Raw genomic sequence first — 16,525 nt, 5'->3', positions numbered from 1 at the left:
TTTCTAATAANGATAAATAAAAACTAAAACCATTAGTAATTGCATTTGATGGTATATATGCTTAATTTTTTTCTTACAAAAGGCATTTTTTTCAAAGGAAAAAACAAATTTACACCATTTATTTTTTATATACAAAATTTTAAATAAAAAGAATGATGTATAAAAACCAAAAAAACAAAAAAGAAAAAGAATGAAACATTTTGGAGCAGAGTAACATGCAGTGAACCAATTCAAGTTGGTTGGTCAAGTGATCAATTAATTGGCAGGATTTTAAACGGAATTTCGCTGCCGATTACTTTTTTATTAATCGGATTGGAGGTTGTAAAAAAAAACATGCAGTGGTTCTCCTATAAATTTTAGCTGAAGCTGGCACCTCAATTCTGCAACGAAATACACACACTGAGTCTAACAATAAAATAAAAACACACACTGAATATTGATCTGAGAAACAGAGCAACAAGAACGTAAGAATGGCGGAAGTGAAGAACAAGCAAGTGGTTCTGAAGGATTATGCAACTGGTTTCCCTAAGGAATCAGACATGGACATAGTTGAAGGCACCATCTCACTGAACCTTCCGGAAGGTTCCAACGAGGTCCTTCTCAAGAACCTCTACCTCTCATGTGATCCGTATATGCAAATGCTCATGAGCAAGATAGAAGGCCTCGAAGGCTTCGGTACAATTCATATTACAAATGTCATAATAATATTATTAATCATAATAAATTTTACGTTACAAATATTCAAATTTCATACTATTTGAACTACTTATATAAGTCTCTTATCACTATTTCTTCAAATAACATCAAATTTAGCACAAAAAATTTATGTCCGAACTACACAATATCTCAAACTTACTCAATGGAGATAACTATATGTTGAATGTGAGAAGTGTAAAAAGAAAGCATATGAAAAAAGAGATAACTACGTTTGTAGCACATGTAATCAAAAGTAGGTACATAGGTTTACCCACATTACTTCTAAGTTATTTCTCTTCTCCTACTAACTCCATGTTAGCACTATCGTTTACTTGGCAAAATTTTAGAATCCACCACTCAAATCTTGCCAAATCAACTTTTATTTTTCAAATAAAAAAAAACACAAAAAATAACTTTTCTCATACTTCTCGAAATCCTCTTCCTCTTGGCACCTCTTCTGTACCAAGATCCTATTTCCTCCATACTCTTCCGGTCCCATGAGCCATTGTTTTTCCCTCAAAACAAATTGTCAATCGCGATGTCCATCCTGGCGAAGCCGCATTGCATAAATTGCAGAAACAGGGCAAACTCCATTCCTCCTATTGCGGTTCCTGCTGGAGCTAGATTCTGGGTCTCAGACCAACGTCACTATTCGGCACTCCCAATGTAGAAAATTCGTCCCAGATATCTTCCTAAAAATTTTCAACTTTGCCGTTTACTCTTCTCGTTCTATTATTCAATATCATTTTCAGTAGCCCTATTTATTTGTTGATAATCTAAAATTGAAAACTCAAGAGAGTATTAGTGTCAAATTCAGAGTTTTACAACCATGATTTTATTCATATTTTACACCATTTGGTATGAAGTGCATATAACTAATTCCCTCTCAAATCAAGCTTTTACATCTTTTTCTTTTTTTTCAAAAAAAATAAAAAAAATAAATTCTAAAGTAGAATGGAGTAATCATACCAATCTGCAGCTAAAATTAGAAATCAGCACATAAAAATATATCTCATTTGAGAATTATCAAGTGATATTGATTTTTTTGTTCAATTATTTTTAATTTTTTAACATAGTACAGTAATTCTATCAATACAGCGAAAAAGAAAACACTTCTATAGTGCTAGATTTTTAGTAATTTTGTAATGTTACTGTTAAATTAAAAAGATATTTTTTTAAAGCTAGAAAGAGTATTTGACTAGCTCTGTTGAATATTGATATTTTTTTAATCAATTGTGGAACTTTCGAAGACTAACTATTCTCCATTTATTTGTCCTATTTTAGTCTTTCTTTTTTGCTTTGTCATTTTTAGTACATATCAAGCAAAAGTAACAAAAATATCCAAGCTTCTATTCTTAATATATAAAAGTAGATGGATAGGTTTTACTCATATTATTTTTAAAACATCTTTCTCTTCTTACTAATGTCATGTCAACAACATTGCTTACTTAGCAAAATTTTAGAATCAACCACTCAATTTTTGTCAAATCAACTATTATTTCTAAATCAGCAAAAAAAAAAATAAAATATACAAAAAACAATACAACCAAATTAGAAATTAATAGTATCTAACTAAATTTGTAACTTACAACGACATTAAATCCATATCCCTATATTTATTATATATTACCGTTATAAACAATACAATAAATTTATAGCCCCAATAATTAATTTATTAATTTCCATAAATAACTCATTCAATGTAATAAACATTCATATTACAAATGTCATAATAATATTATTAATCATAATAAATTTTACGTTACAAATATTCAAATTTCATACTATTTGAACTACTTATATAAGTCTCTTATCACTATTCCTTCAAATAACATCAAATTTAGTACAAAAAATTTATGTTCAAACTATACTACATCTCAAACTTACTCAATGGAGATAACTATATGTTGAATGTGAAAAGTGTAAGAAGAAAGCATATGAAAAAAGAGATAACTACGTTTGTAGCACATGTAATAAAACACCATAATATCCAACAATACGGTAACTCTTTATGCTTTTCATAATCCTATCTATCAAATTATTAGTTACTAACCCAATACTTATTTTAGGTTCAAAATTCAATTAAAGGTTTCTGAACAAAGTGGTACAACAACTTTTGTACTATTTGATGGCGAAACAAAAAAAATTGTTAGGTACAACGGTTTCAAATCTAATGGCACTCCAGAAAAGTACCACCCCAATTAAAAAATTTTTGCAACCTCACTTATATTTGAAGTCAATGTAAATGATTTTAATCTTAAATAAAGTTCTCAACAATACACTGTTATCAAGACATTTGTTTTATCAAAAAATACTGAATCACAACACCCATTACAACAATAAAACAGGTAATATTAAAAAAATCACTTATTTTAGACATCATTTTTTTTAATTTAAATTATTCATTGATTATAAGAACCAACTTCGCCAACACTAATATCATCAGACGAAGATCACATACCCATCAAGAGATTAAGGAGAAAGAAAATCATACAAATTCAAGACACATCTTCAGAAGAAGAACATACTTGCAAAGATAGAACAAACAACACAATAAAAAGTGCATATAACTCAAAAACATGCCTGAACCTATTACAGAAAGAAGAAAGTAACAACTCTAACAACAACCAATAAATAAAAAAAAGGACGAACACAACATAAGAAGATTAAGTTCATCAACTAACAAATGCAAAAATCAAACCACCAAATAAAAATATTATTTTGTACATATAATTCTAATATCCAAATCTTTTATACTACAAATTATTTTAAATAAAATTTTTAAATTTAAATTTAATTTATATATTTAATTTAATTCTACAAAATAAAATAATTTTTAATATTTATTATATACTATCATTAATTTACCGTCCCGCACATCGTGCGGGTCTTATTCTAGTGTTCTTAAATACTTTGCTGAGTGTATTCCTGTTAATATAATCTTCTGTTAAAGATGATGTTAACTCCATTAGATTTTCACATTGCCTTTTGAGTTTAGGAGAAGACAATATTTTATCCATAACAACATGGCTTTACGAAACATTTTTTTTTAAATCAAATTAAAAGGAAGTCTTTATTTTAGAGAAACGTTTTTCTTGAATAATGCTCCATGGTATGTTTTTGGACAAACAGCGTGATATGTTTTTTTAAATAATTATTCTCTACCTACAAGTCATTTTACCCTAATTCACCTTACGCGCCTCTTAATTTAATTAACTTTTCAATCAACGTGCGAATATATAACTGTCTTTTTCGAAAAAAATTTTGTTTTCGTTTTCGAATTTTTTCAATGTTTTCGATCTACGTTCTCTTCCATCTCTGCGTTTCTCTTCGGTCGTTCTCTACGTTTTTTAAATCAAGCTCTAAAATCAATTTTGAACAGTTATTTCGTTGTTGAAGATAATGAATAATTTAAGTTCAATTTGTCAATTGAACCAAAACGAAGTTGATTATTGTTTTGAATCTAATCAAGTGGCTGAAGTGTGATTCGATTCTAGTTAATATTTTAGTTAGTAGTTTATGATTTTGCAGATGAATAATTTTATTTTTGTTTGTGAAAATTGTTGTTCATCGTTGATAGTTTAAATTGAATGTAATGTAAAAGTTCTGCATTAAAGAAAATATTTTTCTGTATTTGCAGTAAATTTCGGTGTAACACGAAGATATTTGAGTATATTGTTTAAGAATTTTCGGTGTATGTGTGCTGATAAGTTCAGCATAATTCAAAACTCTTCTTTTCCCTCCTTCTCATCTTCTGCTGCTTCTTCTTCTTTTTAATCATCATTATCATCTTTTTTTTTTCTTATTCATCCTTTTTTTCTTGTTTTATCTTCTCAAGTTTCTTCTTGTTTTACTCTCTTAACAAAAATAAAAACAAAACAAATCAAACAAAGAAGAAGAAGAAACACATAATGGTACAAAATTACTTGGAAGATGATGAACTTACATTCATTTAACTAAAAGAAAGAAAGAAATAAGGAAAAAAAGAAGAAGAAAAATACAGCATTAGAGGAAATATTTTTCTGTATTTGCAACAAATTTGGGTGTAACACGAAGATATTTAAGTGTATTGTTTAAGAATTTTCGGTGTATATGTGCTGATAAGTTCTGCATAATTCAAAACTCTTTATCTTCCTCCTCCTCATCTTCTGCTACTTTTTCTTTTTCTTTTTTTTTCTTATTCATCTTTTTCTTTTTATTTTACCTTCTCAAGTTTCTTTATGTTTTGCTCTCTTAACAAGAATAAAAACAAAAAAATCAAACAAAGAAGAAGAACAAACACATAATGCTGCAAAATTACTTGGAAGAGGATAAACTTACATTCATTCATGATTCAACTAAAAGAAAGAAAGAAATAAGGAAAAAATGAAGAAAAAATGCAGCATTAAAAGAACCATTTTTCTTTATTTGTAACAAATTTGGGTGTAATACAAAGATATTTGAGTGTATTGTTTAAGAATTTTCGGTATATGTGTGTTGATAAGTTCTGCATAATTCAAAACTTTTTCTCTTCCTTTTCCTCATCTTCTGCTACTTCTTTTTTTTTTTTCATCATCATCACCATCTTTTTCTTCTTTTTTTTATTTATCTTTTCTTTTTTGTTTTACCTTCTTAAGTTTCTTCTTCTTTTACTCTCTTAATAAGATTAAAAATAAAAAAATCAAATAAATAAGAAAAAAAATACATAATGCTGCAAAATTACTTGGAAGATTGTGAACTTACATTCATTCAACTAAAAGAAGGAAAAAAATAAAAAAGAAGAAGAAAATATATAGCATTAGAGGAAATATTTTTCTGTATTTACAGCAAATTTAGGTGTAACACGAAGATATTTGAGTGTATTGTTTAAAAATTTTCGGTGTATGTGGTGCGGTATTTATAACCCACAAACTAACCGGCAAGTGCACCGGGTCGTACCAAGTAATACCTTACGTGAGTAAGGGTCGATCCCACGAGAATTGATGGATTAAGCAACAATAGTATTTGATAGGCTTAGTTAGACAAACAAAAAAGAGTAATTGAGAGTTCAAAAGCATTAAACAATAAAGAAGAGTTTGAAGACAGACAGGTGAATACGTGAGGAATAAAATATTGAGAAAGCAGTTAAGGCTTCAGAGTTATCTATTTTCTGGATTGACTTTTCTTATTAACTAATTTTAATCATGTAAAATTTAATTCATGGCAAACTATTTGTGGCTAGACCCTAATTCCTTAGACCTTTCTAGTCTCCTCTAAAATTCATCAACTGCCAATTCCTTGGTCAATCAATTCCAATTAGAGGGTGATGATCAAATTCTAGTTTATATGCCACAAGAATCCTAATTATCCAAAAATAAAGAAATTATATGTCACGTATCCTGTTAAATACAAACAATTAGAAATTCAGGATAATATGTTTTCAAGCTATTGTCAAGTATAGAGCTTTTCCAAGTTATACAAGAAGTCAAATAGAACATGGGTCATACTTCCGTTCCACCCAAATTCATAAAATAAAGAACGAAAATAATTATTGAAATATAAATCAAAACATGAATTAAAATAAAAAAATAATATTACCAATCCATACAATAGACAAAGCTCCTAACCTTAACAATGGAGGATTAGTTGCTCATGGAATATGGAATGTAAATTTGTATGGAATAATGTTGTTGAATGTTCTTTTGAAACCACCCTATTGGGATCCCTTTTATAACTAATCCTAATAATTTAAAAATTAAATTTCTAAAATTAAAATTAAAATAATCTCTTTTCCTAAAATTAGATTTGAATTTAAATTCGAATTAATTAACAAGTCTTCAGCTGATGGGTGGGGACCACTTGATTTGTCCCTTCTGCAGCTTCTAATCTGTGATTTATGGGCTAAGAACTGGGTCAAAACAGCCCAGAAATCGCCCCCAGCGTTTTTCTGTGTTTTCTGCACGTGGCGCATGTCACGCATACGCGTCGGTCATGCGTTCGCGTCATTTGTGCAAATTCCAGTCCACGCGTTCGCGTCAGGCACGCGATCGCGTCATTGCAATTTTCTCCATTCCGCGCGGTCGCGTGAGCCATGCGTCCGCGTCGGTATTCGCTGGTCATCTCCTTGGTTTCTTCTCTTTCTCTGTAGAAACTTCATCAAATCCATCCGAATGCTACCTAAAATGAATAAAATTGCATAAAACTCAAAATAGCATCCATAGTGGGTAAAATATAATTAATTCTTAATTAAACTCAACAAGTTAGATTCAAATTCACTAGGAAAAGATAGGAAAGATGCTCACGCATCACAACACCAAACTTAAACTGTTGCTTGTCCTCAAGCAACCAAAAACTAATATAAGCTTAGGATGTGAATTTGCATGAGAATGAGAGTTCGATTAAGCTCATGTCTCTTCTTATAGTGGGGTTTACAACTGCAATCCTGAATAGTTTTGGCATCTCACTTTATCCTTTGAAGTTCAGAATGATTGGCATCCATAGGAATTCAGAATCCAGATAGTGTTATTGATTCTCCTAGTTCAGTATGTTGATTCTTGAACACAGCTACTTTATGAGTCTTGGCCATGACCCTAAGTATTTTATTTTCCAGTATTACCACCGGATACATAAATGCCATAGACACATAATTGGGTGAACCTTTTCAGATTGTGACTCAGCTTTGCTAGAGTCCCCAGTTAGAGGTGCCCAGAGTTCTTAAGCACATTCTTTTTGCTTTGGACCACGACTTTAACCGCTCAATCTCAAGCTTTTCACTTGACACCTTCACGCCACAAGCACATGGTTAGGAACAGCTTGATTTAGCCGCTTAGACCAGAATTTTATTCCTTTGGACCCTCCTATCCATTACTGCTCAAAGTCTTGGATCCTTTTTACCCTTTGCCTTTTAGTTTAAAGGGTTATTGGATTTTTTTGCTTGCTTTTTTTATTATTTTTCTCTTTTTTTTCGCAAGCTTTGTGTTTTTCACTGTTTTTTCTTGCTTCAAGAATCAATTTTATGGTTTTTCAGATTATCAATAACATTTCTCTTTTTCATCATTCTTTCAAGAGCCAACAATTTTAACATTCATAAACTTCACTATAAAAAATATGCACTGTTCAAGTATTCATTCAGAATCACAGAAAATACCACCACATTTAAGTAAATAAGACTATTCTTCAATATAGACCCACTTTCTCATGAAATATATTACTCCTGTATTTTTTATTTGAATTTAAGCTCAGTGAGTAATATATGAGATCTTTTCAGAATTAAAGCAATAGGGAGAACTAAACTAGTCCTAGGATTCTAACTAATAAAGGATCATGCAACAAACAAAGCAAAATAGCAGAAAGCCGGAACATAACATAAACAAAAGAGGGGAGGAATAAAAAATGAAAGGAACTCAACCACCTTAGTTATCCTAGCGGTCGTTTTATTCTTCAGGTTGTGCTCCTCAGTGAAGATGATTCGCCTCCCTTTTGGTGCTATAAGAATAAACAGAAAACCTTTACGCGAAGCGTCAACACCAAACTTAAAGGTTTGCTTGTCCTCAAGCAAATAAGAACTGAAAATAGAAGAGACAATTATTAAGATGAAAGAAAAAGTAGAGGATAAAAGAATAAGCGAGAATAGGGATTGGGAGAGAGAGAGAAAAAGAAAACTGGGCGGCACAAACGACGCGTTTGCGTACGGCACGCGATCGCGTATGTCGCGCATTCTTCATAATGACGCGTTAGTCAGGCACGCGATCGCGTCATTGGATTTTGTGCGATTCGCGCGAAGCCAGCCGCGCGCCCGCGTGACTTTCTGTTCGCATGGCTTGGAAGCCAAATTTTCATATGACGCGTTCGCGTCATGCACGCGCTCACGTGGATGGCCATATGTGCAACTGACGCGAACGCGTCAGTCAAGCGTCCGCGTGACCAACTTTGTGCTTTTAGCACACTTCTTACCCCAAGCCAGCACAACTTTTTGTCCAAACGCTCTTTGACGTCGAATTTGCAGGTCACGCGTTCGCGTCGGTGACGCGCCCGCGTGAATGGTGAAAATCACAAACGACGTGAACGCGTGGGGTACGCGTTTGCGTGGGATCGTTTGTGCGAAAGGCATGAGTCCAGCGCCACTCCCGCGCAACTCTCTGTCAATTTTCATTGTTCACGCACACATGATTGACGCGTTCGCGTCAATGACGCTTGCGCGTCGTGTGGCCCTTTTTTTTTTCAAATAGCTTGAGGTGTTCGGTTCCTGTGATAAAATAGCTGCATGATCAGAAAATTAGTAAGAACTTAATAAAAACTAAACAAGTAAGAAAACTACTACTACGAAAAATAACTAAGGATACGAAATTATCGGGTTGCCTCCCGACAAGTGCTTCTTTAACGTCACTAGCTTGACGGTCAGTTTTGCTAGTTCAGTAGATGAGTGGACCTCTGTCGATCGACCTCGCCTCCAAGGTAGTGCTTCAGCCTCTGGCCATTCACTGTAAACTTCCTGTCAGAATTCTCTTCTTGTATTTTCACATGACCGTACGGTGAAGCTCTAGTAACCACAAATGGTCCTGACCACCGGGATTTCAGCTTTCCGGGAAAGAATTTGAGCCTTGAATTGTATAGAAGCACTCTCTGTCCTGGCTCAAAGACTCTGATGGCTATCTTCTTGTCATGCAATAGCTTAGTTCTCTCCTTATAGAGCTTGACATTCTCATAGGCTGAGTATCTGAATTCATCAAGCTCATTCAACTGAAGCATTCGCTTAATTCATGCAGCTTCTGAATTAAGGTTCAGGTACCTGATTGCCCAGTAAGCTTTATGCTCCAGTTCGACTGGCAAGTGACAGGCTTTGTCATAGACCAACTGATAAGGGGACATGCCAATAGGAGTCTTGTACGCTGTCCGGTATGCCCAGAAAGCATCATCAAGCTTCCTAGACCAGTCCTTTCTTGAAATATTGACGGTCTTCTCTAAAATTCTCTTAAGTTCCCTGTTGGAAACTTCAACCTGTCCACTTGTCTGAGGGTGATAGGGGATTGCCACTTTATGACGGACTCCATATCTATGCAGAAGAGATTTCAGCTGTCTGTTACAGAAGTGACTTCTTCCATCACTAATGAGTGTCTTTGGGACACCAAACCGGCTGAAGATATATCTCTGAAGAAAGCTCATTACCACCTTGGCATCATTGGTGGGCAAAGCCACAGCTTCTACCCACTTGGACACATAGTCGACTGCCACTAGAATATAGTTGTTTGAATGTGAGGGTGGAAAAGGTCCCATGAAATCAATACTGCACACATCAAACAATTCAACCTCAAGAATCCCCTGCTGTGGCATTTCATGGTTGGCAGGGAGATTCGTGGCTTTTTCACATCTGTCACAGTGCTTTACAAATGCTCTTGAGTATCTGAAGAGAGTCGGCCAGTAAAACCCGCTCTGAAGGACCTTTGTAGCTGTCCTTTCACCACCAAAGTGGTCTCCATACTCAGAACCATGACAGTGCCAAAGAATCTATTATTTTTCTTCATCTGGGACACACCTCCGGATAATTCCATCTGAACACCTTTTAAAAAGGTATGGTTCCTCCCAAATGTAGTACTTTGCATCAGTCAATAGCTTCTTCACTTGTTGCCTACTGTACTCCCTTGGGATAAAATTCATGGCCTTATAATTTGCAATGTCTGCAAACCATGGAGCCTGCTGAATAAGGAATAATTGCTCATCCGGAAATGTCTCAGTTACAGCTGTGGGTGGTTGCACTCCTGCTTCAGGCTCAATTCTGGAGAGATGGTCAGCTACTTGATTTTCTGACCATTTCCTGTCTTTTATCTCAATATCAAACTCCTGAAGGAGCAACACCCATCTGATTAATCTTGGTTTAGAATCCTGCTTGGTTAGAAGGTACTTCAAAGCAGCATGGTCAGTATAAACAATAACCTTAGAACTAAGTAAATAAGACCTAAACTTATCAACATCATACACAACAGCTAGTAATTCCTTTTCTGTAGTTGTGTAATTTTTTTGAGCATCATTTAACACACGACTGGCATAATAAATGACATGTACAAGCTTACCATGCCTCTGTCCTAAAACAGCTCCTATAGCAAAATCACTAGTATCACACATTAATTCAAATGGTAAATCCCAGTCAGGGGGAGCTATAATGGGAGTAGAGGTAAGGTTTGCTTTCAGAGTTTCAAAAGCATGCAGACAATCAGAATCAAAGACAAAAGGAACATCAACAACCAACAGGTTGCTCAATGGTTTAGCAATTTTAGAAAAATCATTTATAAATCTTTTATAAAATCCTGCATGACCCAAGAAACTCCTAATTGCCTTAACATTAGTTGGCGGTGGTAATTTTTCAATTACCTCCACCTTTGCTCTGTCAACCTCAATTCCCTTACTTGAAATCCGGTGTCCAAGAACAATGCCTTCTGTAACCATAAAATGGCATTTTTCCCAATTTAAAACAAGGTTTGATTCTTGACACCGTTTCAAGACAAGAAATAAATGTTTAAGGCAGGATTCAAAAGAATTACCAAAAACAAAAAAAGTCATCCATAAATATCTCAATAAACTTTTTAACCATATCAAAAAAAATTGAAAGCATACACCTCTGAAAAGTTGCTTGAGCATTGCAAAGTCCAAATGGCATTCTCCTGTAGGCAAATACTCCAAAGGGGCAGGTGAATGCTGTCTTTTCTTGATCTTGAGGGTCCATTGTAATTTGATTATATCCAGAATATCCATCTAGAAAACAATAAAAAGCATGACCAGCTAACCTCTCAAGCATCTGATCAATGAAAGTGAGGGGGAAATGATCCTTCCTTGTAGCAGTGTTGAGCCTCCTGTAATCTATGCATATTCTCTATCCTGTGACTGTTCTTGTAGGAATAAGCTCATTCTTTTCATTCTTGATCACTGTCATCCCTCCTTTCTTGGGAACTACCTGCACAGGACTTACCCAAGGACTGTCAGAAATAGGGTAAATAATACTTGCTTCTCATAATTTTATTACCTCTTTTTGGACCACCTCTTTCATAGTTGGATTGAGTCTCCTTTGTGGTTGCACAACTGGTTTGGCATCATCTTCAAAGAGGATATTGTGCATACACTTGGTTGGACTAATCCCTTTCAAGTCACTAATGGTCCACCCAAGAGCTGTTTTTATGGCTCTTGAGCACTGAAACAAGCGCATTTTCCTCTTCAGGCTTCAGAGAAGAGCTAATAATTACTGGATATGAATCATTTCCACCCAAGAACACATATTTTAGAGAAGGGGGTAGGGGTTTGAGCTCAAGCTTGGGGCTTTCTCCTCCTTGATTGGCGTGTTCATCAGCTCCTTTTGGGGTGGTGAATCGTCAACTTCAACTAATTCACACTCAGAAATAGGATCCAGAACATCATTAAGTACTTCAGTTTCCAGTACTTCTTGAACAAGTGGTTCAATAACATCTATTTTCATACACCCCTCAGAATCATTGGGGTGTTTGAGGGCTTCAAAAACATTTAGGACCACCTGTTCTTCATTGACCCTCAGGGTTAATTCACCCTTTTGCACATCAATCAGAGTTCTACCTGTAGCTAAAAATGGTCTACCAAGTATAATAGAGGGTTTTACCTCCTCTTCCATGTCTAATATAACAAAATCAACAGGGAAAATAAATGGTCCTATTTTAACAAGTAAATCTTCAACCACACCCACAGGTAATTTAATAGAAAGATCAGCAAGTTGAAGAGAAATACGAGTGAATTTTACCTCCTCAATTTGAAGCTTTTTCATTACTGAAAGTGGCATGAGATTGATACTAGCTCCAAGATCACATAAAGCTCTCTGAATACCGACTTCTCCAATGGTGCAAGGAATGACAAAGCTCCCTGGGTCTGGCATCTTCTCAGGAAGGGTGTGTTGAATAATAGCACTGCATTCCTTGGTTAACACCACGGTTTCTTGCTCCTTCCAATTCCTCTTGTGGGTCAACAACTCTTTCATAAATTTAGCATAGAGAGGCATTTGCTCCAGAGCCTCTGCAAAAGGAATGTTAATCTGCAGCTTCTTGAAGACATCTAAAAATTTAGAGAATTGCTTTTCTTTGGACGCCTTCTGAAGCCTCTGAGGATATGGCATTTTTGGCTTGTATTCAGGGGCCTTTGGTAAGGTGGGATAAGTGTCAAGAGAGTCAGGAAATGGGTTGTCTAAACGTTTAGGAGGGGCGTGCTCTACTTCTTCCTTCTTCTCTTCTGGAGCTTCCTTTTCAACTAGATCTTCATTGACCTTAGTCTCAGAACCAGCTACCTTACCACTTCTCAATTGAATGACCTTGTAATCTTCTCTTGGGTTCACCACTGTATCACCAGGGAATGTATTTGAAGACCTTTCAGGTAATTGCTTGCTCATTTGACCCATTTGCACCTCCAAGTTTCTAATGGAGGCTCTGGTTTCTTGTATGAAACTCATCATCATCTCCCATTTAGAATCTTCTTGGGATTTAGAATTTTCCTGTTGAGGTGGTTGTTGTTGCTGAGACTGAAATTGGCGGTTATTATAGTTGTTTTGTTGAAAACCGCCCTGAGAACTATTGTTGAAGTTCTGAGGTCTCTGAGGTTGATCTCTCCACCCAAAATTTGGGTGATTCCTCCACCCCTGATTGAATGTCTTAGAATAGGGATCATTGTTGGGATTTCTAGGACCACTCCCCATGTAATTCACCTGTTCAGAAGAAGGTTGAGCATAATCATAATCATCATTTTGCATGAAGTTACCTGCCATGTCATAGGAGACTTCCTGTGGTGGATTTTGGGTGTTGATAGCTGAGACTTGCATGCCACCCATCTGTTGAGTAAGTAGATTTATTTGCTGAGATATCAGCTTATTTTGAGCAAGAAGAGCATTAACAGCTTCTACTTCCAACACGCCTCTCTTCTGAGGGGTCTCAGAGTTCACAGGATTCCTGTTAGATGAGTATAAATATTGGTTGCTTGCAACTAATTCAATAAGCTCAATAGTCTCCTCTGGTGTCTTCTTCTTGTGCAGTGAACCGCCTGCAGAAGTGTCTAGGCTCATCTTGGACATCTCACCCAAACCTTCATAAAAGATATCTAGTTGGGTCCATTTGGAGAACATGTCCGGAGGGCATTGCCTAGTCAGTAGCTTGTATCTCTCCCAAGCTTCATAAAGAGTTTCACCCTCCTTCTGCCTGAAAGTCTGAACCTCCAATCTAAGCTTAGTCAGCTTCTTTGGTGGGAAAAATTTAGTGAGAAATTCTGTAACAACCTTTTTCCAAGTATTCATACTCTCCTTTGGTTGGGAATCTAGCCATAACTTTGCTTTATCTCTCAGAGCAAACAGGGAGAGCATCAGTTTGTACACCTCTGGGTTCACTCCATTTGTCTTCACAGTATCGCAAATCTGCAGAAAATCATATATAAACTGGTTTGGATCTTCATGAGGAAGTCCATGATACTGGCAGTTTTGTTGCACCAGGGTAACCAATTGTGGCTTCAACTCAAAGTTGTTTGCAGCTATAGGAGGTACCACAATGCTTTTTCCATAAAGATCCGCAGTAGGGGCAGAATAAGAGCCAGGCACTCTCTTCTGTTGATCATCCCCATTCGAATTTACCACATTAGCATTAGCATTATTATTTGCCATAGTGGATTCTGCAGCTTTGCAAAGTCTTGCTTGTTGTAAACGCCGCCTGAAAGTTCTTTCAGGTTCAGGATCAAAATCTAAGAGATGTTCTTTGTCTCTATTCCTGTGCATACACAAGCAGAAAATAAGAAAAAATGGGACTCTCTACGTCAGAGTGCAGAGAAGTCCCTGTGAGGTAACCTGTGTAAAATAATAAAATAAAAATACTAAATAAATAAATAAAAANTAGAGAAAAATATAATAAAAAAAATTATCTAATTTAACCAATCAAACAACGAATAGTTGTTAATCACGGTCAATCCCTGGTAATGGCGCCAAAAACTTGGTGTAGTATTTATAACCCACAAACTAACCGGCAAGTGCATCGGGTCGTACCAAGTACCTTACGTGAGTAAGGGTCAATCCCACGAGGATTGATGGATTAAACAACAATAGTATTTGATAGGCTTAGTTAGACAAACAGAAAAGAGTAATTGAGAGTTCAAAAGCATTAAATAATAAAGAAGAGTTTGAAGACAGACATGTGAATAGGTGAGGAATAAAATATTGAGAAAGTAATTAAGGTTTCAAAGTTATCTATTTTTTGGATTGACTTTTCTTATTAACTAATTTTAATCATATAAAATTTAATTCATGGCAAACAATTTGTGACTAGACCCTAATTCTTTAGACCTTTCTAGTCTCCTCTAAAATTCATCAACTGCCAATTCCTTGGTCAATCAATTCCAATTAGAGGGTGATGATCAAATTCTAGTTTATATGCCACAAGAATCCTAATTATCCAAAAATAAAGGAATTATATGTCACGTATCCCGTTAAAATACAAACAATTAGAAATTCAGGATAATATGTTTTCAAGCTATTGTTCAAGTATAGAGCTTTTCCAAGTTATACAAGAACTCAAATAGAACATGGGTCATACTTCCGTTCCACCCAAATTCATAAAATAAAAAACGAAAACAATTATTGAAATATAAATCAAAACATGAAATAAAATAGAAAAATAATATTATCAATCCATACAATAGATAGAGCTCCTAACCTTAACAATAGAGGATTAGTTGCTCATGGAATATGGAATGTCAATTTGTATGGAATAATGTTGTTGAATGTTCTTTTGGAACCACCTATTGGGATCCCTTTTATAACTAATCCTAATAATTTAAAAATCAAATTTCTAAAATTAAAATTAAAATAATATCTTTTCCTAAAATAAGATTTGAATTTAAATTCGAATTAATTAACAAGTCTTCAGCTGATGGGTGGGGACCACTTGATTTGTCCCTTCTGCAGCTTCTAATCTGTGATTTATGGGCTAAGAACTGGGTCAAAACAGCCCAGAAATCGCCCCCAACGTTTTTCTGCGTTTTCTGCACGTGGCGCATGTCACGCGTACGCGTCGGTCACGCGTTCGCGTCATTTGTGCAGATTCCAGTCCACGCGTTCGCATCAGGCACGCGATCGCGTCATTGCGATTTCCTCCATTCCGCGCGGTCGCGTGAGCCATGCGTCCGCGTCGGTATTTGCTGGTCATCTCCTTGGTTTCTTCTCTTTCTCTGTAGAAACTTCATCAAATCCATCCGAATGCTACCTAAAATGAATAAAATTGCATAAAACTCAAAATAGCATCCATAGTGGGTAAAATATAATTAATTCTTAATTAAACTCAACAAGTTAGATGCAAATTCACTAGGAAAAGATAGGAAAGATGCTCACGCATCAGTATGTGTGCTGATAAGTTCTGCATAATTCAAAACTCTTCATCTTCCTCCTCATCATCTTCTGCTACTTCTTTTTTTTTTCATCATCATCACCATCTTTTTTTCTTTTTTTATTTTATAATTCATCTTTTCCTTTTTATTTTACTTTCTCAAGTTTCTTCGTATTTTACTCTCTTAACAAGAATAAAAACAAAAAAATCAAACAAATAAAAAGAAGAAACACATAATGCTGCAAAATTACTTAGAAGATTGTGAACTTACATTTATTCAACTAAAAGAAAGAAATAAATAAGGAAAAAAAGAAGAAGAAAAAATGCAGCATTAGAGGAAACATTTTTCTGTATTTGCAGCAAATTTGGGTGTAATACGAAGATATTTGAGTGTATTATTTAAGAATTTTGGTGTATGTGTGCTGATAAGTTCTGCATAATTCAAAACTCTTCCTCTTCATTCTCCTCATCTTCTAATGCTTCTTCTTCATCTTTTTATTTCATTTTTTCAT

The 16,525-nt window shown here is 34.9% G+C and overlaps 1 protein-coding gene across 3 annotated transcripts in view; it reads left to right on the top strand.

Moving 5' to 3' along the window:
• The window catches only part of LOC107615010 (2-alkenal reductase (NADP(+)-dependent)), a 52,523-nt gene continuing 36,213 nt past the window's right edge, over positions 216–16,525 (top strand). For 2 of the 3 annotated variants that reach the window (XM_021111997.1, XM_021111996.1), the window contains exon 1: positions 218–678. In XM_021111997.1, the coding sequence (XP_020967656.1) occupies positions 471–678 (208 nt within the window). In that variant the 5' untranslated portion in view covers positions 218–470. Of the gene's footprint in view, positions 679–16,525 lie in introns of all 3 variants that reach the window. The other variant, XM_021111995.1, reaches the window with a different exon arrangement.

The sequence above is a fragment of the Arachis ipaensis genome, chromosome B09 (assembly GCF_000816755.2).
Source record: "Arachis ipaensis cultivar K30076 chromosome B09, Araip1.1, whole genome shotgun sequence".
In the NCBI taxonomy this organism is placed as follows: Eukaryota; Viridiplantae; Streptophyta; class Magnoliopsida; order Fabales; family Fabaceae; genus Arachis; species Arachis ipaensis.
This window is presented reverse-complemented; position numbering and strand designations above follow the sequence as displayed.